Source organism: Protopterus annectens, chromosome 11.part0 (genome assembly GCF_019279795.1).
Source record: "Protopterus annectens isolate FY-2018-M chromosome 11.part0, PAN1.0, whole genome shotgun sequence".
Taxonomy (NCBI): Eukaryota; Metazoa; Chordata; order Ceratodontiformes; family Protopteridae; genus Protopterus; species Protopterus annectens.
In genome coordinates, this window is record NC_056745.1 from 1,219,622,317 (window position 1) to 1,219,649,946 (window position 27,630).

General features: G+C 38.4%; 1 protein-coding gene across 1 annotated transcript; it reads left to right on the forward strand.

Annotated features, from left to right (window-relative positions):
* Nucleotides 1–27,255, forward strand: LOC122815801 (serum amyloid P-component-like). The gene is made up of 3 exons (XM_044088599.1): nt 1–92; nt 710–797; nt 21,984–27,255. Exons 2-3 carry the CDS (start codon nt 728–730, stop codon nt 22,613–22,615), a joined length of 702 nt encoding a protein of 233 aa, XP_043944534.1. The 5' UTR covers nt 1–92; nt 710–727; the 3' UTR covers nt 22,616–27,255.
* The last annotated feature ends 375 nt before the right edge of the window (nt 27,256–27,630 follow it).

Below are 27,630 nucleotides of genomic sequence, written 5' to 3' on the forward strand. Positions count from 1 at the left end.
GGCGTGTCTAATGATATAAAATGGGTCTGAAAGCTGCATCCAACTACACACATACAGCTAACAAACAGCAGGCGATCCCACTTTGACTGCAGGTAATGTGATATATAAATTTAAAGTTAACTTGCTCAGTTTGTACATGTTGCATGAATCAGCTGTGTATATTATCATCAGTTATTTCAGTTAACATTTTATTCTTCTTGTCTCGTGCACTGGCTGTGCATGATTAGAACCAGTAGTGATAAAATGCACACTTCTCAGATTCACTATTACTTATCTCATTCTTGATGTATAGGAGCAGAAATTTATTAACAACTATTTTCAAGTCTGAGTGAAGAATTTTATAGGACCTGGGAAATTATTACTTTTACCTTCAATCAGCTCCTAACACAGCTGCATACTAGATCTATTTTTAAACAATGAAATGCGAGTCTTAAGGAAAATGTCTTGTAGAATTTCTCAAGAAACTTTGAGTATCAGTTATTAATGTATATCAGCTTTATGCACCTCAAATGCAATTCACAGTACACAAATGTATAGACTTTTCTTGCAATACTTCAAATAAATTTATTTTTTGCAAGCAAGCATTCTTAGAATATCGCATTTTTTTCAGGTGTTTCTTTTGTCAGTTTAAATTTGTTTAGCAATTCTAGAAAAAAAAACATTTGCTGCCATGTCTAGATACAGATTGGGTGTCATTTTCTCTTTGCAGACATAGGATTACCTTCTGATGAACATGTATCTAAGACTTGTTCTTGTTCTACTCACTGGAAGTGCCTGTCTAATGAGGAATGCCATTGGTAAGTTCAATATGTTACTTAATTCTACATACCTCTCCAGTTATGACCTAATCACATAAATAAAGCAAATTTTAACAATGGGCAAAATCGAATATGTGAGTAGTAATAGGGAAATCCCATCTCAAACTATATGTTGTTGTTTGTCTTTTCGGCTTTTGCCGGTTAGGGATTGCCACAGCGGAACTCCGGTCCACTAATGATTGGCAGTAGATCAAAACAAAATACTATAGTTTCCATTGTATAAAATTCTGCAGGATTAAGTTAAGCAACTGATATGTTTATAGTGCTATGTAGCAAATTACATTTCAGCTGTCTGGCAAAGGATAAAGGTGAGAGACACTAGGACAGGGTTTTAGGAGTTCCAAATAGAGGGGCCTAAATGAGAAAAAGCCCCATCAATTCAGGTATTTAAAAACAATGGGTTCTTAAGTGTAAGTGTCTGGGCATTGGAAGAAAAAGATCTGAGGAATCCAGATTGCTGTTTAACAGAAAACTTTGATGTAAAAAACAGTAGACCATGTGAAGGAGATTGTGTGGTAATAGTCCTACCAGAAAAGTAAGCCTTTACCTAATTGGAAGCCAGCCTGCTTACTTAATTACAAAACATTGATAAAGCTGCTTTCGTGCAGCAACAGTAAAGCATCAGATGTGATGTTGTAATGTTTGGAGCTTCATTAAGCTTCTGACAATGGTGAAGGTGCTTATATGTAGGAGTAATCAAGGGAAGGAACATGAAGTACACACCTTCTATCTGCAAGTGTTCCACTTTTGATTAAATAAGGACTATAAACACAAAAAGAGGGTGAGCTTGTTTCGCATATTGTGAATGTGACTAGATAAAGTAAGATATGAGTCAAGTCAGGCTCTAAGATAATTAATGAAATGCATCAATTTTAGTGGGCTACCATGTGGGGGAAGTGAGGTTCCAGCTGCCATTGCATACTTTGAGAAGCTTTGGTGTTATAAACACCATTGAATTGGCTTTGTTAAGATTAAATATGGGACTTTTGTGATGATAGGCCTAACATAGTAAAGCCAAAGTCAAATCAGATGGTCACCAAGCTAGACTATCCAGTGTTTCTTCTGATCCTTTCCCTTTGTCTGCCTTTGACTAGACAGCCTAGTGTACAGAGAAGTCTGATGACAGGAAAGATGCAAATGGCCCATCCTTTGTGCCCAATTCCTTAACTGCTGCATAACCTGCAAATGTGCATAAACAGCTGCTTCCTTTTCCCCCACCTTTGTAACAACTGCCTTTTATGAGAAATCAAGCCACATTATTTTATCATCAGGCTGTTGAACACTCACTCTTGATCTAATGCATTTTTTTTTATTATTGTACTATCTCTAATGGTGTTGAGTCCATTAAAGTTGTCTATGTTTTCCCTTGAGTAGTTGCACAACTGTGGCACAAATCATGTTGCCTTTTCAGCCCTTCTTTAAACAGTCACTTTTAAGTCCCTTTCATTTTAGAGACTGATTCTCTAGGGCATCTTATAATGGCCCAAAAGAAGTTGCACTGGCTGTCTATACCATTTTGTTTTGTTGTTGTCTCTCTCCATACCTGCAGACCAGTGCTCAAGAATAGTCACAGCTAGATGTTCTGGTTTAAGGAGCAAAAAGGAAAAAATGTGTTCTGCACCAGTAGGAGACTTATTGAAAACAGTATCAAGTCACTTGCTAAAAATGTAACAATGGTTTGTTGCATACTTCAGCCCTGACCAGGAATGCAGTATTGGCATTCATTTCTAAATGCCAGTTCTGCCTCTGCCAAACACAGAGTAATGAAGCACTTTGCCCTGACAGCAAACTGCACCACTGCCCATTCAGCATCTACCAATCATGGCCCATGATTCCTTGCATCCAACGGGGCTTACCCTTTTACCACGCACTAGCTATGCCTCTGACATCATCTCCTTCAGTTATTTTGCAATGCCTTCCATTTCCTCCCCTCCATGTGTGCATTACTTCTCTGATTGCTCCCCTTAGATGGTCTATTTACAATTATGTCCACTCTTTTCATCTTTCAGTGCCCCTTTATTCTTTCATATCTATTCTGCATTTCACTGATACATACATACATATTTGTGTCACGTATACAACCACTAAAAGGAAGGAGTTCTATTATACGTGCATTGTGGTATCAGTAGAGCAATGCTCTAATTCACCCAGCTCCCATAATTCTTCTTTGTGTCTGACTGACATACAGTGTATTTGCATATTATAGTTTCAAAGGTCTGGGATACGATCTCTGAACATATCAAGTTGAACGAGGTGCTTGGTTAGTTGACTGCAGAATGAGCTAACAAACTCTATAACCTTGTAGACTGGAACAGTACACAGGGGAATAAATACCTTCATTTAACAGCAGGTTAGCCTTTTCATTATCAGATGTTTGACCCTACAGATCTGGCAGGCAGCTGCTGTGATGATTTAATGAATGGTGAAACCATTGTCAGTTAACATAGCTAGGTCTTTTAAACTTGATCAATTCTTAGTATTTACTTAACTCCACAGTTAACTGGAACAGTGCTGGTACCAAAAAAAAAAACATAAAAGTATTTAGTATTAAATACTAATTGCCTTGTCCTGCCCATTCTGTAGGGAAATGGTGTTGCTACACATTTTACAGTCACTGGCAAACTACGGATGTCATACATTACTGTCAACTTCCATGCCTGAAACTAAAATTCCACAATGCTATGCAGTTTTCAGAAGATTGAAAAGTGTGACAACTACACATTCTAACTAGTGATATGGGTTTACAGAACAGTATAAAATGTCTGTAGAGCATGGAGGGCTGCAGTTATGCTCTAAATCTGGGAAATAATTTTTATTAAGCACCTTTCAGTGTCATAAGCTCTAGTTTTACACTGTAGCATAACCAATTCCTACCATGAAATAGTAGTTAAAAGCTAAAACCGCATTAGAAGTTGTAAAACTCTTCAGACTGCCACACTTTTTCATGTGTGACAGCTGTGATAGGATAAGATGCACTATATTTATAGCCACTGTCTCGGAGGCTGCACTAAGTATTTTACAGTTTTCAAAGCTGTAAACCACACCATGCTTCCACGGTTTCTTTCTTTATTATTTTATTTATTTTTCTGTCTGTTTCTAATACACTGGAGCAGCTGAGGTGCCATTTACTACAAAGATATATGTGATAGCACCATATTACTTACACCTTTCCAGGCTATGAGACACTTCAGTCTCCTACACTTTTATATCTCCTACATTTTTTCTATCTATTTATCTTTGTAACTGATGAGATCAGGGCAGGTAAAGCTCCATTCACTATAAAGGATTTTGATCAGCTCTTTCTGACCATAACTGCATTGTTATATATTCTCAAGGGTTCCCTTCAGAATATCGAAGGTTTAAAATTTCGAATTTCATATGGTTGAGACCATATGACTGAAGTTTTATAACTCTGAAATTCTGAACAGAGATCTCCATACAGCGCAGAACAGGAGATTTTCCCTTTTCCTCTCTGTAGTGCAATATTGGAGTTGGAATATTTAAGTAATGGGGTGGTGTGGTGTGGGGGTGCAGGGATGCTTGCCCACCTGCAAAAATGTTGTGGAATCTGGTTTTGTTTTGGTTTTGTATTTATTTTAGAATATCAAAGTTTTGAAACTTCGATCATATGATCTCAACCATATGAAATTCGAAGTTTTAAACCTTCGATAATCTGAAGTGAATCCATTCTCAAAATGGTAAGATCACAGCTGAGTAACAGCTTTGAATGCCACTGGGTTGTAGTAAAACTACCAAAACAACTTTTCTCTTCTCCACTGTTGTGTGACCTTGAAATATATCTATATCTATTTCTGTCTATGTATCTATCTATCTATCTATCTATCTATCTATCTATCTATAGGTGCAGCACTTTACAACAAATTGATGAAATATTGATATCAGTAACAGTGACAGTGACAGAAAAACATGGAAAAATAGAAGGTTAACATTTACTGTGCATACTCCGAGAATTAACCTCAGTGTAACAAAGCCAAAGTCAGGTGTTTTTGCAAGGGGTGAGCCCTCCCTGCTCCCCTCATATGGGAGACTACACCCCCATCCCCTGATAATGATATAGACAAACTCCAAGATCACACAATCCTGTGGAAAGAGCATATTCCCCTTCTCAGGGATTGTCTCTCTTACACACACATCAACCTTTTGGCACTGTTGACTAAATGGTGTTGAACAAACAGAAGTCAACACTTGAGCTTTATGGGGTGTCCCCCCAAACAGAGAGGTGCAAGAGAGCTTATCCCCCTGCAAACAATCTTACATTTCTTGTTCACTAAGAGTTGTTTTGGTGTTTTTTAATCCATCATCATTCAAGAAATTGCTGTCAATGGATCAACATAAATCTCTTGAAATGGATGTCAAGATTTAAGTCTCAAGCTCGATTCATTCCATTCTCTGGGTGAATTTCTTGACATCCATTTCTTGAAAATATAATAACTTGGTTAAGATCAGAGACACAGTCATTATCCTCTGTATAGTTAATGCAAGGTCTACAGTTTCAAATTTCACTGATATTATCTTGTTTAATACATGGATTATATAGTACTATATGGAAGAAACACATCACAGCTGAGTACCACTGCCTTTTAGCAAATATTCTAATTTTATATCCATCTGCAGTCATATGGAGGTGAGAGTGAAAATAGGCAAGCCACTGTAGATGGCATTCCAGATTCCCATACACTGGCTGGGATTCAGAAACAATGCAATTGTGGTCACAGCCAGGCTGTTGCTGTTTACCTTGTTTGTCTGATGAGGCTTGGAGTTTATTAACAATGAAGAGTGGGGCAAATCTGTGCAAGAAGGTGAGCTTATTAAATATACCACTCCAGGCTGTAGCTGAGTTTGTGGCAACAGCATGCACTACTGTTGTGCAGCTGCAGGGAAAGATGAGGAAAAACAGTGAGCATCACTCATATGCAATTACACATATAAAGCAGTGGCAAGCAGAAGTCACGTGTGCTTTAAATAGCCATTATACAGGTGCGTTCATCTATTTTTTTATGAAATTAAATGGCAGAAATGGGAATATAAGAAAGTGATGAAAAAGAGAGATGCAATTAGAGGCTAGAATGTAGGTGAAAACCTAAAGATTAAGGGATAAAATATTTTTGTAGGTCAGGTGTCCAATTTTATATCTATATTTATAAAGAAGTCATATGTCTCAACTGTCACCTGCAGTGCTAGGATTAAAGCAAAAAAAAAATTTATAGATTACAAATGAGGAGCAGAATTTAACTGGGCATATTAGCTTAGAATGTCCAAAATGAGGTCCATTTTTAAAAGGAATGAAGCAGAACTGTTAAAACAAATTAGGCAGCCCTCTAAATGCTTTCTAATTGAGAGGTATGATGACAAGGTAAGTGGAAAAAGGAGAGAAGAGAAGTAAGAGGAAGGCGGGAGAATTAGGGTAAGTAGCAGTGGCATGCAAATAACCACAGAAGACAGACAAGACTAACGTGGAACGTGATGATACATTAAGGGAGGGGGGAGCAAAATAGAGAAGGAGACATCATACAAACAGAGGACAGGCAATGGTGTTTGGGAGGACAGGGCAACAAATAGCAATGGGCATCGACACAAAACAGAGGGTAATGCTAGGATGAGGAATAGGATGGGGCTACATCACTACCATCCCAGCCAGCTGCAACTCAGTGTGAGCTTACTTGCTACCCTGGGTCGTCTTACCAAGGGACCCTGACTCATACAGTGGAGCCAGTGTGGAATATGGATACAACTCAATGAGGTATAAGAGGAGGCTCTTGAGATGGCCAATACAAGCATCAAGGCTCCAGCCAACCAGGTCCTGAATGATGTCTGTCAGTAGCCAGAGGGCCACGAAGCTGTCACCTTCACTTCCACTACTACAGGCAAGGACAACAGGCCCTACCTCTGGTACAGGGCTGGCTGATGTGTCCATTGTGACTGATGTTATAGGAGTGGAGGTGACTGCAGTAGATGTTGGTGATGGTTCCACATGTGGGAGGCTGACAGGTCTTACTAGAGTGAGAGGTTCAGGTCTCGTTGCTGCCGCATATAGTTGTAAAATAAACAGAGAACTAATAAACAAAATAAATGTGTGTAATATAAAGGTTACCAATAAAGATTGTTGAGAAAAGAGAGTTACAGACACAATGAAAAAATGCAGGTCATATATATCTTTTCTAAGGTAATGTTGCAGGGGCTTTACTCAATATAACAATAAACACTCACACCAAATATGTACTGATAGCACACTATAAGCAGGCCATACGTATCTTTTCTAAGGTAATGTTGCAGGTGCTATATTAAATATAATAATCACTCACACCAAATATGCACTGATAACATACTTTAAAGTCAAAGGGGAATTCAGACTCACAGCTATCATGCAGTCAGATGTGGAAAGCTTTATCCTGTTGAGCTACTTGACCAGTCCCATTAACCACACCATGATAGCAACAGACATTCATACTGTTACTGGTGAACTATGGAACCCAGGCCAGACCCAGGAGTACAGGATACAGCATATTTGGCAGATTAGCACTGTAAGCTGTGAATGTATGTGAATCTATGTGATATAAATGATACTGAAAAACAGGGTGAGATAGAGGAATGGAGAGATACAATAAAAATGCAACTCATGTATTTTCAAAACTACAACAAACACCCACGTCAGTTACCATCGATGGTAATAATAGACAATTGATGGAGAAATTGAACCAACAGACATAAGCATATGTACTCTGAAAAGCAATGCCTGAATGTGTTGAGATACTTGTGCAATTCCATCACAGTCATGCTGCTAACTTTGAACTATGAAACTTAGCAGAGAAGTCTCAGCACTGGACAAAACCCATACCATGACAGAGTACATCTATACTAGGGCAATAAGTTGTTAACAATAAAATCTATACTTGTATGCAGCAGGTGTACTCACACTGACACCTGCTAAGGTGATCTGTCTTCCTGATGTGCAGCTGTGCATTGTCTGCTAAAGCATCTAAGGCTATGGAGAGAGAATGTAAGATATGTGAATGGCACGCACTAGCAAGACTTTAGGTATGTCAAGGGAAGAGTTACTTACAGTAAGATATAATTTACTTATATTAAATTTGTGATGCTGTAGCTTTAACCGCATCCTTCCACCAGCCATAGGGACTGTATGTTACAGTAATGGTAACAACATTGTTCACCTGTGCTCAGGATGGCCATCTCTCATGTGATAGGCTGTGCCAGAGCATTCCAGGCATCAGGCATGTACCCATCCTCCAGTAACTGGTGGTTTTAGTTAGATTGGAGGAGGCAGAGGAAGATTCATGACACCCCCAAGCACAAACGTTGTGGTCTGAAAGCTGCAGTGTCTTCTCCCTCAGCAGACATGACAATGCACTTAGAAATTACACTTGTACATCACAGTCAAACCTGTACTCTGTTTTGCCATGTGATGTGTAACGTGGGACAACTCATTTGTGTGAGTTGTGGTGGAACAGACTAATATAAGTACTGCATCACAATGGTTTAGCAGTGTAATGTAAGGTGTTAAACATAGCAGTCCTATCGCTGCTTATATACTATGAATAAAGCATTCAGTACTGTGACTCGATTTCTATTAGGTCATATGTGGAACTACACCACACTGAAACCATATGGTGAACCACACATGCATAGTGCTGCTTGTAGCTGTCTGAAAATGTGCATGACACTTTACAGAAATCAGTACAACGTTTGGCCAGTTAGTGCGATGTAGAAATTGAGCAATTCAGAAGCAGTAATTAGGTGACACTTCATGTACATATTCACCACATCCAGGCACCTCAATTTGTGAGATATAAGTGCAGATCAAAGCAACAAGCCTCATTGCTCACTTTAAGAATTCTTAGAGCTGCAGTGTCTAAAACTACAAGTGAACCTTTTTCTGACTGTTTAGATGCCATGGATCTCAACATCTATAAGGTGTCACTTTTGCAGCTTCACTTTCTAAACTATTGGTACTGTTAGCTGCTGTGTTACTTAACTACAAAAAAATTAGCTTTGACACTACTTGCTTGGGCTATTGAATGGGTGGAGTGGGGGGGTACTATAAGGGTGAGAAGATTCTTGTACTGAAAGATTGTTAAATCTAATGGGAAAAATGACATTTGCATGTACTCAGAGCATACATGAACACATTCAGGCTAGCTTTGTACTAGCTCTTTGTGTCAAACCATTTGCCTGTTCTATAGCTTATACATATACCACATGTGCAAAAGTGTTTTTAACAATGAAAGGAAAAATGCATGTCACCTTTAGAGTGGGAATGTTACAGTTGTCATCGTGTGAATGCTATCTGGTCAATGATATCATGTGTCGAGCATTACATAAACTGTTTGGATAGGTAAATATGGCTGTTAGACATACCCATGATATACTGATGGGGGAGACAACAATGTGTTAAAGATTTTATTGGCTATGCATGATGACTATGTTAATACTACTGTTTTCCATACCTATAAAGTAATTCGTAAGAAGGTTAGTAAACAAAAAACAAAAACAAAAAAAAACAATGGTCATTCTGCTGAGAAAGCTACCCATAAAACAAAGTACTCTGAGGCAGAAAATGAGGTGCTACTTCAGGTCCAGGCCCTCCATCTCAATGGCTGACAGCACTTTGATCAGGATGCTGTTGACCAGGCCTACTACCAATGGGCCTGGAAAGATCTTGTGTCAGGCATTAATGCTGTCAGGGGTCAGAAACATAATTATGGCATGGTCCATCACAGGGTCACTGATATTACTCATGCTGCAGACAAAATAGCTGTCTGCCTGGCATAGGAAGGTAGGTCAATGGGTGGTGGACCCTTGTTTGAGCCGTCTTTGATAGAGAAATTGAGAAATAGGGTTACTTTGATAGAGAGGAAGGTGTTTCAGGCTTTTGTCAGAGGCAGTGACACCTCCACATGGTCCACAGTGCAGTGCTGAGCACTGGCACAGAAATTTATTGTGAATCAATAGTACACACTGGAGATGCCCCAGGAACATAACAGCGTTTCTCTGTAAGAATGGCCATAATTCATCCTGACCCATTACTCACTAGAAAATGTAGTAAAGCTGTCTGACATGAGTTATACAGAAACATCAGGGATTGCACCTGCTTGACCATCTGCACAAAGTATGTATTTAACCGTTTCCTTTTTAAATGCCTCTATTTTTACAACTGACTTTGATATAAGCTTCCAATGCTGGGTCATATTTATAGAGGGTATTATGCTTTGTGTGTTCACATGTTATTCTCTTTCCAGAACCACAACTGTTGAATTGTCACCACCTGACATTGGAGGATCTGAAACCTTTAATGATGGTGGCAGAGATGAGGTGACATGGTCAGGGAGTACAGTGCATGAGTCTGACACATGAAATGTAGGATCATAGGATCACAGGAGGTTATTAGGTTAACAGCTCTGGGGCCCTTACAAGCCTAGCCAAGTTCAACCCTTGTTCCCTATAGGGCTTAGAAATATGGTCAGTGATCAGCACCAAATGCTCCTATCCAAGAGGGATATGGGTGAAACCCCTGGGATGAATTTGTAGTTTCCTATCCAATTGTCCAAGTTATGCTTAAATAGGGTCAATGAGGGGCTCTGTTTAACTTGAATTGGAAGTTTGTTCCAGAGGAGAGGTAACCTCTTTGAGACATATCTGTCTCTCCAGCAAGTCGTGTTAATGTCACAGGTTACGTTAAGGTCTCTAGAGTGAGTGAATCTTGTACCATTTGACTTACGAATGTGCAGCATAGCCATTAAGGCTGGATCAGAGGTTGCTCTGTATGCAAGTCATAGGTCACCTCTGAGTAGTGTAAATAATAGAGAGTATAGTGACAGTGATTTCAGTCTGTCCGTGTATGACTTTTGCTGAAGACTCTGAATTTTCTTTGTGATCTCAGGATCACCTACAGAGACCATGGACGCAGCCTCTGTGCTTGTGGACAACCAGGAGACACACACCACCCAGGGAGGTGAGATTCCTGGAACACAAGTAGTCAGAGATGTGTGATACCTCTAGCAGACATGCCAGAATCTGTCCATATCCACCTTGGGCAGAAGGTGCACAAAGAGGTTGGGTACTGGTGTTTATTGGACACATAGTTAGCACCCTCCTCCTGAAGTTGCTGTGTCAGTGACTGCAGCCCAGAGTATGTACAGGGTCATCATGGATACACAGGATAGTACCACCACCACAGCCATGTCAAAGTAAGTAAGTCTGATGCAGGGTGTGCAAGATGACTTCCAGGAGAGCATATCTCATACGTGCTACTGTTTTGATTGACTAAATCACATCACTGCATAGCACTCAACCAACTCAATTGGTTAGAACTTTCTCAACTCTTACTATATAACCAACTTACTATGGCTCATAAAATTCTAAACCAACTGTAGAATACCCCTGCCTATCAAAATCTCCTACACCCCTACTCCACTAATTATGTCCTATGCTCTAGCAATAAATGACTAATACAGGTAACCAAGTCAAACAATGCTAGAGGAGACTCTCTCTTCTAAAACTGTATAGCTAAAATCTAGAATACATTGCCTGCAGATTTATTATCTACTACTAACTTATCTCACTTTAAAAAAAAATCTTAAAACTCACCTACCCAAAACTAAGCTTTGCTCTTGCACTATTCCTGCTTGGTTTATGTTTTCCTAAATTTCTAACTCTGTATCTATCTAGGTACAAATATTTGAAAGAATATAGCCCATACCTCATATTCTTTGTCTATAGTTTGTATATTTACATGCCATCTGACGATCTTTAGCTATGATCATGTTATCATCCCCTTTGTTACTGAGTACATTTTCTTAATATCTGATGCTTTAACTATCTGCATGCCATCTGATGATTTTTAGCTATGATTATGTTAATATCCCCTTTTTTGACTTTGCACTTTTTCTTAATACACTGCTAATTCACATTTTTTGCCCGAGATCTATGTGGAGTATGTATGCATGAATATGTGCATAATACTTATACTGTATTTCATTTGTGTAGATATGAGATATTTCTCTTTGTTATATATAAGCTTGCTTATGTAAATAAATATATATATATATATATATATATATATATATATATATATATATATATATATATAAAAATGGGCCCACTATGTAATTTCAAAATACTGAAATCCCGAATTTCAGTATTTCGAAATCACATAGCAGAAAACTCAAACTTCCAAAACCGTCAAAAGCATGAAATTCAAAATCCTGACGCACAGAGATGTTGAATTTCTGCTTCCCCTGGTGCGGTGTATGGATGTATCAGTTAAATTTAGGTAAATTTGTGTGTATGTGTGTTGGCTAGGGGCTTTAGTGTGTGAAAGTGTGTGTTGTGACTGTGATGTGTGTGTGTGAGGGACTGTAAGATGTGTGTGAGTTTCGTTTGTGTTTCTGTTTGTGCGATCTCGGAGTTAGAATATATAAGTAGGGGGTGGGGGGGCGGATGCTCCCACATGGGGCTTGCCCCCCTGCTTATCTGTAGTGTAGATGCATTTATTTGATTGTGGGGGGGAGTTTTGTGTTTGTTTATGTGTGTACTGTATGTGTAGAGTAGTTTCGGGATTTTGAATTTTGCGGTTATGTGTTTTCGGATTTGTAAGTTGTAGTTTTTTGCTATGTGATTTCGAAATACTGAAATTCGGGATTTCAGTATTTCAAAATTACATAGTGAACCCATATATATATATATATATATATATATATACATATATATATATATATATATATATATATATATATATATATATCAACATTTTTATCTTTTTTTTTTTTTTTTTTTTTTTTTTTTTGGAGCTTTTCTCCCTGGGCCTCCACTGAAAAAGGACTTAGACTTTCTCGGTAAACAAATGTAAAATAAATAAATAAATGAATAATTGAATGTGCTGTGTCCTCTTAAGTTCACCTACTATGAGTCAAGCACCATCCATGAAGCCATTCCACTATTAACTCCATGGACTGTGGCCATCATCTTCATGGATGGCAGAGATCATGGTCACACAGTGCTAGCACTTCCAAAGCTACATGTGTTATGGAGGTGTCTACAACCTGGCAGTGGTGTCAACAAGCTTGTGACAGCTGCAGCAGTGGCACATCTTATAACAGACATTGTTCTCACTCACTTAGCACGTTGACATTTAGTCAGAACAGTGGTATGACCAGTGAAACTCCTCGTAGAGACAATTTCTCATGAGGGGGTTGCATGTATGTGATGCTCAACCATTTACCATGCATGCCCTGGTCCAGTAGATCATCCTGCAGTGCTGCAACTACTTCTGAGACTGTGTCTCAGCAATCATACATGCACACACCCAACACAGCCCCAAGTACATCCTACATGCAGATATCCAATGACAGTGGCCCTTTACAAAGCCTTTTACCTTAATGCCCCCCGACACACAAGCACACACACTCACACATGTACACACACACACACACACACACACACACACACACACACACACACACACACACACACACACACACACACACGCACACACACGCGCACACGCGCACACACGCACACACGCACACACACACACGCACACACGCACACACACACACACACACACACACACACACACACACACACACACCAACGCAGCCCAAAGTATGTGATACATGCAGGCATCCAAATACAGTGGTCCTTTACAATGCTTTTTACATTAATGCCATGCAGGCATCCAAAGACAGTGGCCCTTTATAATGCTTTTTACATTAATGCCCCCCCCCTCACACACACACACACACACACACACACACACACACACACACACACACACACCCTCTACAAAAGTGCAGCCTTGTTTTTAATTGTTCTCAGCATTCACACATTTCCCTGCGATAGATATCCAGACTTGTGCTCCTTCCCTACCTGTGCAAATGATGATGACTGTGCACATTGTTACTTGTTGCCTGTGCCTGCAGCACTGTCTGGCCAGCCTTTAAATAGGTAGGCACAGCCTGGTGTTGGGTTTGCATTTTTATTGTAAATTTTAATTGTCTGTTTTTACTATCGACTGAAGTTATGTGCAAACTGCTGCTTCTTTGCAGGTGCCACAGTATACTGCAACCACCTCTGTCTAGCATACTCATCCTTTGCTGCTGTCCCCACCATGAACGTCTCATGTGGCTCAGCCTCAACTATCTGGTGTGCTGAGAACTGCTCGTCCTGCAACTGCCTCCCAATGAAACCATGTCCTAAGTATGAGATTGTGTAACTGCATGTACTGAAAATATAATTTGAATATGTGCTATGATCATACTGCAGGACACCACGTTATAAATCCATACAACACAAGGGTACTTTCAGCAGCCCAAACACATGTTCCACAAGGATACTTGTGTATTTGTGGATTGGGTATACCTGTACCCCAGGTGTACTACATTCTCTGGATTTAAGCCCTCTGCCAGATTTCTGGGGCATATCCAGCATCACCAATAAGATTCATCTGGTGGAAGTCACTCCTGACAAACCACTGATACAGGTAATGGGTGTACCATATGGGGAAACCTTTATAATTGCCTTGATGGCCTACAGATACATTGCAGATGATATCCTGCCCATTATAGACCACCTAGTGGTTGATGGAGTGATTCCCGCTGCAGTTCTTGTACTTTCTTCCCATTTCTCTGTGTGGGACCTTTATTTAAATGTGGGTGGAATTTATGGCCACCTAGTACTTCAAGGAAAAGGGCTATATTGCAGAATTCCCACATGGGGCTGCATCTCTGTCCTCTGTGGTATGTGGAAACCACATATGATCTCTTACATGCTGATGCATGGCATTGAGAAGCTAAAAGAGTATTCTGAAGGCAGATGCTTGTGATACCTATGTCTCCAGTAGGTCATTGAAAAGTCCCATTTGCTAGTATACGGAAAGCTACACATAATTTAGTATCCACTGGGATAGGCACTTCATGACTCTCACAGGCCTGCGGATGAGGCTGACACATGTCCATGGTGTCTTGCATGGTGTCCATATCCACACAGTACTGGTCCAAAATGTCGGTGTTGTGGAGTGTTGAGTGAAGTCAGTTGCCAAGCTGTAATTAGGTGTCATGCCATTTATATGTTTCTGAATCACTCCACCATCTTGAGGTACCTCTTTAGCATATACAGCTTACCTCATTTTAATAGTGTTGTGCATTAACGTTTGATTATATGTTCATTAGCATGTACTGTGGCCAGCACTGCTGCATGGCATTCCCTGCTAGCGGTAGATGTGTCTGCTCCTTGCTCAAAATCGGTGACTGCACTGTGGCTACGTTTTCTGAATCACAGCCATTCAGTGCATTGTATTCTCGCCAGTTTCAGAAACTGCTGACTCATTGCTTTCTGTCATATTGTTTTAGTGCTTGAAGTAAAAACATTTCCACTGCATTATAATTTTTATATGAATAATAGCTTCTTATTTTAGATGTAAACTTCTCGACATTTTTTCTCTATGTTTTCTACTCAGTGTCACTTCATGCTTCTCACCTTTCATGATTTTCAGCATTCAAATTGTACAACTATTCTTCTTAGTCTATTTCTTAGATGGCTTCAGGATTTTCAACCTATCCATGTCATTATCTGATTCTCGACAGGCTTTTCTTTCATATGCATGGAATGCAAACAGAGTTGCCATTGCCTGGAATTAAAAAAAAAATGGAAGTTTGGAGTTACTTTTGATTTTTATCCTTCCAATCCTTTGCTATTTTGGTTATTCATCTTTAGATGTGCCTAGCTGATTTACTTCTCTCCTCAGTAAAGGCTTTAGATATCTGTCAGCTGCTCCAGTTGTATTTGGGGAATGTCCAACAAGGCAGCTGTCTGGCCTCTTTCTTCCAGAACATTATAGTTTTTTGTAAACCTTAGCTATAACCATACCAAGCTAGGCAGGGTGATTAACTTTTGTTCTTATAATTTCTGTAACATCCTCAGTCTCCATTTGGCTTTTCCAGTTTGCTTGGCAACACCTCCACATGATACTCTCCTTTGATTTCTTTCTTTCAAACTGCATGACCTTATATTTTCTTACTTTTCAACAAGGTACCATTTCATGGACCATTCTAAGAAGCTCCCATATGTATACTTGTTTTCATCTAACAAGTTTCCAGATTTAGCGTGAGTCAATAAACACACCCTTTACATAAGTTCATTAGAGACACCACTATGTATTTTCCAATGAATACCAGGCCTAGGCAAAGCTTTCTAGTACTTTGCTACTTACTGCTCTGTGGTAGAATTGTTTATGTTCAGAATACTGCAGAAAATATTTTTGAAACATCTGAAATATATTGTCATAATATAAAACAATAAAGCAACTTGGCAACTACAAAAAACTCTTTTGTTTTGTAATAAAGTAAAATAAGTGCTTTTCACTGTCTCAGTGTGTGCTTTGTTCTGCAATACCTTATGCTTTAATAAGAACTGCCCAACTTTTATTATATGAAAATGTGGCAAATCTAACCAGTGTCAGAATTACACCCAAGAGTCCATTGTTCACATATTTTTTAACACATTCAGTTGCCATCTGATTTTTGTCTGCTTCAGGTTAGGTTTCCATTCCCACTTGACACCGATATGCTTCTGCTAAACTAAGCATGGAAGTCATCTTAGACTTGTTCTCCTCGTGTTTCAAAACATTCACTTATGCTTTAATAAGAACTGCCCAACTTTTATTATATGAAAATGTGGCAAATCTAACCAGTGTCAGAATTACACCCAAGAGTCCATTGTTCACATATTTTTTAACACATTCAGTTGCCATCTGATTTTTGTCTGCTTCAGGTTTGGTTTCCATTCCCACTTGACACCGATATGCTTCTGCTAAACTAAGCATGGAAGTCATCTTAGACTTGTTCTCCTCGTGTTTCAAAACATTCACTATGTTTGGATTTGATGTGGTCAGAAGGTATGTATGCAGTCCTATGACTACATATCTAAGCATGTAATCAATTTTGAGGATGCCCATACCTCCTTCAGAATGAGGAATATATAATCTTGGTATACACTAATTTTTATATATCATTTGATAATCAAAAAGCATGTTCATGTCCAACTGATGCAATACCTTTTGGGCCAGTCATTCACCCCAAAACTATAAGTTAGAACAGGCAGTGCAAATTGGTTTATAGCTTGGACTTTGTTCTTAAATGTCAGGGCCGTTTTCATTAATTTTAATCTTCTAAAATATTCTTTACTGAAATTGTCCACATTTGTTTATGTCTTATTGTCTCTTCTTCATCAATTCCCAAATATGTATATACACCCTCTTGCTCAGGTTCATTCATATCACATTCCTGTCCCAGACTAATATTTTATTAGTGCTGCAACATTCCTGCTTTAAATGTTGCTTTTGCACATTTATCAAGACCAAATGACATTCTTATATCATCTCAGAATTCCAGTTGAGTTTTCAGCTCCTCATCTGATGAACTCTACAGTTTTAAATCATCCACAAAAAGAGGATGAGAAGTCTTTACACTTTGCTGTTGTCTGGTTGCCAAAACTCTAACCATGACCTAATCCGTTAAGTAGACAACTTAATGAGTTAAGGGCAAGACAAAAGAGCAGCGGTGACAGAGTCACCCTGGAATATCCTCTTTTGAATTTTTATCCCTGGGATAATAATTTGTCCTTTATCATGGTTTATGATCCTTTATTCTATTATGACTTTCTTTTGTTACCCTTTTGTTCTATTGCCATGATTGAGTTGTATTCTAAATGACTATAAACTCTGTCAGCATCAATTTTAGTATATAGTTTATACGTCATTGGAAAGCAAGCTATTGGTCTATAGATTTAGGATAGTTTGCAGGTTTACTCTTAAGGAGGAGTATAATTTTTCCTGCTGTTACCCAGGTTGATGTCTCTTCAGGGTGCACTTATAACTAGTTCCTACTTATGGCTAAATTTTCATGTAATGATATTAATAATTTTAGCCAGAAGTTAGGTACTGCATCTGGGTCTGGGGTTTTCCATTTAGGAGCTTTACTGAATTTTGTTTTAATTTTTCTGGCCATTACTTCATCCCATTTCATAGTCTGGGCATTTGAACTTCTTACTGTTTCTTTTTCTTCTTTCCATTCAGCATCTTTATTATGTTCCACAGGGTCTTCATAGATATTTCTCTAAAATGTGTCTATTTATTCTTTTCTTGGTAGTGTTTCTATTCCTTTTGTTTTGTTTCCCAATTCTCTAAAACTTTTTTGGGCCATCAATGAATTGCTTATTTTGTACTTTTCCTTTATATTTATCTGCATACCTTCAAAGTTTTTTTCTGCCTGTGCTGATAAAAAAGTAATGTCTTTCAGCTTTTCCCAGTTAGGGGTCGCTACAGCAGAACTCTGGTCTGCTAATGAGTGGCAGTGGATTTTTACGGTGCTGAGTTGCCAGCCCGACGCCCAACCTTCAAAGAAAGCACACCCATTCACGCACGCACCTACCTGCATGGCTTTAATATCACTCGACCGCGGGGAGGACATGCAGATTCCACACAGAAGGCACTCTAGCCAAGAATCGAACGGAAGAACCTCTTGCTGTGAGGTGACAACGCTAACCGCTGCACCACAGCGGCCTGTCTGCCTGTGCTGATATCTTTAGTTTATTATTTGAAATAGTGTATGATAGATCCTGGTCTGTTCTGATACTGCACCTTGCTTTTATCACATCTATCTTTCTAAGCATTTTTGTTGATTTGTTCCTTCTTCTATATTCTTCTAACAGCGACACTTCTTGTCTTAATTGCTTTATAGCTTCCATAATGGCATTTGATTTCTTCCCTTCCTTTCCCCTATTGCCCTGTATTTTTGTGGTAAGACTTTATCAGTTACTAATTTTACCCTATAGTTATATATACTATTTACTTTGGTTATATCACATACATTTCTATCAATAGTCTTGATTACTGTGTTCATTTGTATTATCAGACTTCTAACATTTTAGGCCTTACTGACTTTCTGTACTGTATTACTTTCATTGATCTTAATACATCTGCCAATCATAAAACAGCTCTTCTCTTAAATATTTTCCTTCTAAACTGAGGTGCTCATTCTTTATTCTCCTTTTCCTACAGGCATTCTAAAGAAAGTTCCAGGACATCTTCATGTGACATATTCTGCTCAGCTGCATACTGTGTCATTTGTTGCTCTTTCATATGGCAACTCACTAGACTATCACTCCACAACATTGACTGCAACAGAGTTGCCACTGTCTCCTGTTCCTTCCCTTGCTGTGCAACTCCAGCTGAACTTTTGTACTGGTTTCCTGCTGAAGGCTCCAAAGTATGTTAATGCAGTAACTGATCACATGCTTCCTGTTCCACCTGCTTCTCCTTAGTTTAGGGACTCACTGTTCAATCATTATGTCACATTACTGGAGTTGGATTTTCTACATTAAATCTACACATACACATATGCATGACCACATGCTGTCAGCTGTACAGACACAAAAACATTAAAACATACATACAAGCACAGTACATTCCATATGCACACAAGTAGTAAATGATAATGTCCATTTGTCCTCAAGTGACTTATTTCTGTCAAGCACTGGTGTAGTATAGTAGTGAATATAAAGAAGATGCAATGAAAAACAAGATATCCAAATAGAGGTTATAGTTCTGTCTTATAAAGGGGTGGGCTACTCTCTGCATGTAAGAGATTAACTACTGCCTCAACAAGAGGAGGTTATGTATCTCTAGGTTTCATTTATGAGGAAGACTAGTGGGGAATGGAAAGACTGATGCACACATCAGTGTAGTAGCATTACTGATGCAGGGACTGGACTGCAGTGGAGAAGCAAGAGCTGAGTCATAGGATAAAGCTTTCTTTTTAGCAGTCACTCAATGCTTCCATCCTTACCTACGATCATAAGATTTGGATCGTAATCAAATGGTGAGATTATGGATACAAGCAGTGGAAATACAGTTCATTTGCAAGATTGCTGGGGTCACTCTCCATGAAAGAGTGAGGAGCTCAGAAATCTGGTAAGATTTTGAGGTAGAGCAGCTCCTGGGATTAGAGGATACAACTGAGATCCTTTGGGCACTTACTTATGTTCTATGGGTTCTTCCTGCAGAAGGTGTACTATGCTTGGCCAAGCAGGTAAAGTCTCTACCATAAGTCTGAAGCATGATCCATTAAGTCCTGAAACTCTCAAAAATAAACTTTGGTTTAAAAAAAAATCAACTTCTGAAATATAGTTTTACACCATTAATACATTGACTCATGTATCCCCTCTCACCAGGGGAGTGGTGCTCCCTTCTACTTGTATGTGTAAACTCCAACACTGCTCTACCATAAATTTGGGGGAATATTCTAAGATACCTCAAGCTCAGTATATATAATTCAGTACACATATTATCCCACATTTGCACTTCACTTGCATTATTCTTAGGATTAATTATGGTACTCTGAATTGCACCAGGTGCCGAATGAGGCCCCAGAGTTCATCTACTTTCCTCTGTCTCCTTTTCTCAGCCTATTACCAAAAAAGGATCAACATAAAAAGTGATATTGAAAATGAATACATAGATTGATGAATGGATGAATGAATGCGTGGATGAATGAAAGGGTGGATTGTTTGGACTGATTCAAGAAGCTCCAGCTAGCTTACTGTTTCATTAAGGAAATCATTTCATTTGTTTATCTCCACCGTCTGTTAAAAAGGGTGTCAGACATATAGGAATTATTTTCATGTTTCTTATGTTTCTTCTGAGCCCCCTTTGTTTTATTTTTCTGTATCTTTTATTTTCCTTTCTGAGTTCACTAGGCAGACTATGCTACAGTTTTACTTTCAAAAGATTTAAATTCTTCTGTGCCATCTAGCAGGGGTATTGTCAGAAATTTACATTTTGTACTCAACCCTCACCCACCACCCAACACCTGAAAAAAGTAGAAATGTCTTCAAATGTTGTCATATATACACTTAGAAAAATTATACATCATTTCTAGGAGATAACATTATAATCACAAAAAAGGTTGTGTTGTACAAGTGACCTGGTGACAGGTATCTCTGAATATATGAAGCTCAGAAAATAACATAAATAATGCTTAGAGGTATTGACTATCTGTAAGAATTGCGTAAAGCCATCTTTCTGTTTTGCACTTTTAATTTGTTGTACTGATCATTTGATTTCCTATAATCCTATTATCTCAGCCTTTTTGACCATTGTGTTATATTTTTGCCTCTTTATAATCATCTAATATGGCTGTTCATAGAACTGTTTCTGCTTTGTAGTTACTTGCATTTCACTATCCCCCCCCCAAACTCCAACTATATTAAATTTTGCTTTTTTCTGAAAGTTACTACTTTATATGTCAATTTCCTATACTTTTGAGCATTTTCTTCATTTTGTAGCTTGGATCATATTGCACTTGTACAGTCTGTACCAATGTTTTGGTCTCCTAGCTAAAACTTCATTGTATATGATGTCCCCAGTTTGAGACAATGTCTCTTTAATTTGAAAACTCTACTGACTACTTAGAGGGTAAAACTCCTCTGATTTAAGGACTCACCATTCTGACCTTTTGAACTTATGTGATTATTTTCTTACCAACATAGTCAAACCAGTACACTTCTGTCATGTTCTATTTTTCAGATTAAGATATTGTTCGCCAGGGTACAGACTTGTCCAGATGAGTCACCTGATGCACGTGATGACATACGATGACTCTGATAACTGACTCCACAGTTTTGACACCTCATATTTAATTAAATTATATAAGGGAGTGCAGGGAGGGGGACATCCCTGCTTGGTGTATAGAGGGCTCTTCCCAGACATGCAGACTCTGCCATGTGTTCATTCATTTGACTAGGCTTGTTTAGTCATGGGCGACTAAGAAGTAATTTGATTGAATAAAATGTATTCATCTTCCATGAAAGTTTAGCAGTAAATATTACACATTGCATTTATGAGCAGTGAATGCACTTGCTTCATGAAGCATGCATGTGAGTGACTCTGTTGTCTCCCTTTATCAAGTGAATGCTTTAGAACACTTCTCTCACCCATACCACTTGGTTTCCCCTTATTCCCTTACTGCACATTTCATTATACTATGCACTGCCTATTTATTGTGTTTATAATATGAAATTGTATCTGTTAAGTGTCATCTTTCAAAAATTAATTGTCTGGTTCTGATTTTGCAGGTTTATCACATAATACCTTCATTTTTTCTGTTGAGTCTTCGACTGACTATGTGATGCTTACACCTGAGAAGGAGATGAAGTTTGATGCATTTACACTTTGTTTGAGAGCTTTTACTGATCTTACAAGAGCATATTCTCTTTTCTCCTATGCATCATATACTAAAGACAATGATTTTCTTCTTTATGCATTATCCAAAGAAATGTACTCAATTTACGTAGGAGGAAGTCATGTTACTTTCAAAGCCAACAGCGTTCAGCAAACATGGAACCATATTTGTGCCACCTGGGACTCAAACACAGGGCTTTCAGGGTTGTGGATGAATGGGGTGAGATCAGTTAGAAAAATGTTGGCAAAAGGATACACCATAAGATCAGGAGGTGTAATAGTACTTGGGCAAGAGCAAGACAGACCTGGTGGGGGCTTTGATGCTGCTCAGTCATTTGTGGGAGAATTAAACAGTGTGAACCTCTGGGATTATGTGTTGTCACCTCAAGAAATCCATGATGCAAGCGAGATGATGTACAGAGCTGCTGGCAATGTAATTGACTGGAGCACAGTAAAACTCAACATGACTGAAAATGTTGCAGTAGTTAAAGACTCAGACACTTGCAAAATCAATGTGGTTGGTTAAATAATCAAGAATGTAAAAATAAATCAAAGGAAATGTATTTAGTGAAAATTTTCTGAAAGGAAATATATATATTAGGAAATAGTCAGCTATGTTTTAGCTACTACATGCTCTTTCAAATGAATTCAGTATATATATCTGTCTTCTGTATAAAACATTTAGTGGTATTTTATGGCCAAACCAATCTCTGTTACTAAATTTTGAATTTTAAGTTTTTGTTATGAGTTTTCAACTTGATAACCCCTCCCCCAAAACTGTGCATTCCAATGCATCAGAATTGCAAAAATGCGTGTAAAGAATGTGCATTTACAGGTATCATTCTTCACTATATAATTGTGAGTAAAGAAGTCATTTTGGCATCCTGGTATTTTTTTCTAATATGACCTTCATAAATTACTTTCCCTACCATTTCTGTTGAAATAAGAACTATGTGGCTCTGCAGACCACATGATATAGTCTGACTAAAGCCCTGCTGAGCTGAAACATTGTCCCTTTATTATGGAATCTACCCCTTTATGGATACATCACAGTATTGTGTTTGCTGGTGCCTCTGCTCTTTCATTTTGCTCTGTTTGGTCCAAGTCAAGTGTGACTGCCACCACTAGATCCCTTTCCTGCAATGTTACATCAGTTACACTCATTCCAGATGATAATTCAAATGAGAGATATTATGGCCTAAATGCACCTAACCTCACCTGTGACCTCCCTGCCCACTTATCTCACCTTTTCAAATCCTTTACTTGACTCCTCCCCCCATCTTCCACTGATGCACTTATTTTTGGTCATCAACAAAGATGGTTGATCCTGTTCACTCTCCTGTCAGATATGTCTGAGACAGACAGGCACACTAAAGGGTATTTGACCCAGAACAGATCCTTGTTGTATTTTTAGAGTCACTCTACCACTTCCTGTCATTATTCTTGTCAGCACAGTCCTTTGTCTCCTACCATTCAACAATGTACTTAGTCACTCTCTCCATGTCCTATCTGCAACCTTCCCTGCCTTCCTATCAGTCTCCTCTGTGGAATCGCTTCAATCCTTGAACAATTCTCAGTAGACTTTATCTACTGTTATTCTCCTTTCAAGTTCACCTGCAATCTAGTCATAAAACTGGTTCACATTGATTGACAGCTACTTCTGGCCATAAAGTCATGTTTTTGTTGTCATGGAGAATGCTGACATCCAGAAATGCTACCTATTACCAGCCTTCTTCTCATGAGTCTTTCCATGACCTTCCCCTGACACTGTTGTTAAATTCACAGCCCTGTAAGTCCACGGATTTTTCATCTCTTTCCCTTGAATAAAGGTAGCCACTTGATGTCTTCCAGTCTTTTCTTACTTTTGTAATAGCCTAGCATTTGTTGAAGATCTCTGTCACAGGGTCTTCTGACATACTAACCAGATTTCTGAGGAATCTGGGAGGCAGTTCATCTACTTCTGCTTTATCTTCACTAAATAATTTTTCTTCTGAATGTCCTCCCTGTCTATGCTAGTATGTGTCCATTGTTCTTTAAATTTTAGTCTGCCACATTCCCAACATGGCACCCTCCCACTAAGGAGTGGAGCAAAATATTAATTTAGCACCTTTGCTTTTTCCCATTGTTTTGTGATGTCCTTCCAGTCTTTCTTCAACACGATCAGTTTTGTCCCTCTCTACATGCTTTCTGATAGATACCTAGATAAGTCCTTGTTTTCACTTCCTGGCCCCTGCTGCTAACTACTTTCAAATTTAACCTTTGTTGCCCTCAGTATGTTTGTTGACCTGTTTTGTCTTCTTGTACTGTGCTTCCTTCACCTCCCCACCTCCCCTTCCATCTCTTGAAGGTTTTTTCTTTTAGCCTAATTGTTAGCTATATATTGTATATAGCCAAGTTGGTCTACTACTCTTTTTGTCTTTTTGCCTCTTCGTCACACTCTTATTTGTAGCTCAGGGCACTCAACGCTTGACACATTCCCATAACTTGTTTACTCTGTCATTTTGCTACCAGTCTGCTAACTCATCCCCGATCTCCTCACTCAACACAAAATAATCTATACTTCAAATATCCTACACCATTATTTTTATATATATGGTCATTCTCCTTAATCTAAGACATTTATGCACAAGATCACTATTGCTAACATGGGCTTAATCTGGCCATACATAATAGCCTTTGCAGTGGGTAGGAGAATGTTCAGAATTCTTTCCTTTCTGTTACAGCCCTACAACTTTTGGCTAAATATTTTCATGTGAAAGACCTCTATTAGCTCCCTCTCCACCACCATTGAGCTCAGAATCCTCCAGTCTATTTGTGCCAGATTCAGTTGTTATTGTTTACTAAACACTTCCTCTTACCCTACTACCTTGTTTTCTTCCTCAGTCTCCCCCATTGCATCTGATAGATAGTATACTATATCCATCCACATCTCCGCCACATTCTTCTACCTTAACTGGCAGGACACCTAACGTAGCTTCTAACTCATGCTGCATCTAGGCACATTCCTTTTCTGATGTTGCTTTTCCTCTTTAGCCTCACAGCCGATACCCTCCTTTATGTAGAGAGATACACTTCCCTCATGTCTCCCTTCTATCTCATATGTGAACAGTCTACACCAGGTTCTTAAATTGAAATAGCATAAGAGTCTAATGAGTTTGAGTAGACTTAACCAAAGACCATTAGTAAGCAATAAAAGCATTATCACATGATTTATCTGTTACATTTAACCAACACTCAGATGACAGCAGAGGTTAGTCACTTATATCCACAAACTGCTGCCCAAATAGCAATTGTAAAAAATGGTATCATCAGTGTATACTTCAGAAGTCTGTTTGTCATTAGTGTCATCATTCGTTAAAAAACAGAGGTCAGTCACTTTCATCTATACACTGCCCTGTACTAACTATATATATATATATATATATATATATATATATATATATATATATATATATATATATACATATATATATATATATATATATAGTCTTTGTACACTTGAGATGCCTGATTCTGATAATCCTAGAAAATAATGATTACAGTAATGCATTTCAGCTTGCTTCCCCAAAACACACATTCACATAGTTAATTGCACCCACCGATTATAGCCATTTTATTGCTCTTGTAATCTTTAGATGTCTGATTATAATCAAATATAATGATGTCAATAATACACTCTAACTTTCCTGCATACAAAGACACAACAGTTCTGTCAAGCCAGATCAATTAAGTATCAAACAACAACAAAGGTAAGTCCCTTTTATCCACAGACTGCATTGTACCCCAGTTATAGTATAACTACTTTATTATCTGTGCACAATTCAGATGTCTGATTTTTTTAAAATAAAATAGTAATAATGGATACCATGATGTACTTAAGCCTCATTGCAATATGATATCTTATGAGCATATAAAACATATTAAGCAAGTTCTGGGTTATTATTAAGGACAGTGTCTCTTCCAAAGAAAGCAGAACATTTATGTAATTAACACATTTTTCTTCAAAAGTCCTGGGACATGAGTTATGGTTTTAGTAGCCTTTTAAGAAATGGAGACCAACATGGTACTCATTTATAGGCACCTGCAAGATATAAACAGCAGTTAAATAATAGTTAAACAGCTTTTAATGCTGTGTATAAGATAAAACCAGAGGTCCACCTCTGCTCAGTTTCATGTGTCCATTCAAATGTTTTACCCTTTGTATTAAGTACTAAAAAATATTTTTGCAATTAACCCAGCAAATGAAAAGCATTAGAACAACCCCCCCCCCCCCAACAAACTGTTAACAAGCTGCACTGGTTACTGGGCTCTGCCTACAATGGCAAACAATGATAAACACATAAACTTATTTACAATTACTTAATTAGGTTCATTTGAGAGCAGCGGTAACATGAATATAAATAGTCATGGTCAGTAGGACAACACAATAGATGGTAGACAATGAGCATTGGCAACCAGCACCAATTTCCTCAATGTGCCATTTGCAGCTCAGCCTTAAAATAAATTTCTTGGTGCATTCCACATCTAGAAATTGTGCTGTACCAACCATGTCATACAAGAGGTGTCAATCCAGGTTTGCCCAGTCCTGGATTTATAAGCAGCCCACATCAAAATAACTGGACAAATGGATAGAAAGAGCATGAAATTGCTGCATCTTATTATTACTGTTACTAAAAGCTGCCAGTACACTGTCAGGTAGTGGGCACTGAGCCATAGTGAACTTTGCTGTTTCTGTTTTTGAGTACTTCCAGTTCCCCAACTTTGTTTCTGCTTTTGAATACTTCCACTTCTCAAAATAATAAAAAAGAACAACTCCACTGACATGTCATTGTTGCTGATGTTAGGTAGAGCTTGTGGGTAGGCTGGATTGCCATACCATGGCAATATCATACTGCAGAGATTAAATAACAATGTCTGGTGGCATTTGGCAGATGGGCAAAGATTTTAAAACCCATGGCCTATGCCTGGGTATGTTTTGGACTTACCCTCTTATTACTGGCATGTAATTCTGTGGCATCAGCAATACTAACCCTTTCCTCATGCTTCAGAGAATGCAGTTTTTATATGAAAAGTTATTCACCTCACTAGAGAAGACAACTGCAGTCATTTTTGCAATCCACGTTTGCCTATCCTGCTCTTTTAGAAAATAAAGCTTTTTAAAATGTCTTAATTGCATCTGTTATTTATACTATGTTGCATTCAGAATGATATCAGGCATTATCTAATAAAGATAGTTTATCCAACCTGCTAGTCTTTCCTTCAGTAATCCTAGTAACAGAGAACTGCTGTCTAATCATTAGCAATAGTATTGCCTTGGGGGGACCCTCATAGTAATGGAGGAATTAAGGTGCTGATTTATCTTTCACTCAGACATCAAAAGGACTGATTTGCTGTTGCTGCAGAAATTAATGAGACACAGTTATTCTCTACTGATGTAAAACAGATGATTCATGTAACTGCAGAATTTACTACTGAAAAAGCATATTTGCCCTGTTAGTAGTAATGGCAACATTTTAAATGCCACTAATTTACATTACAGTT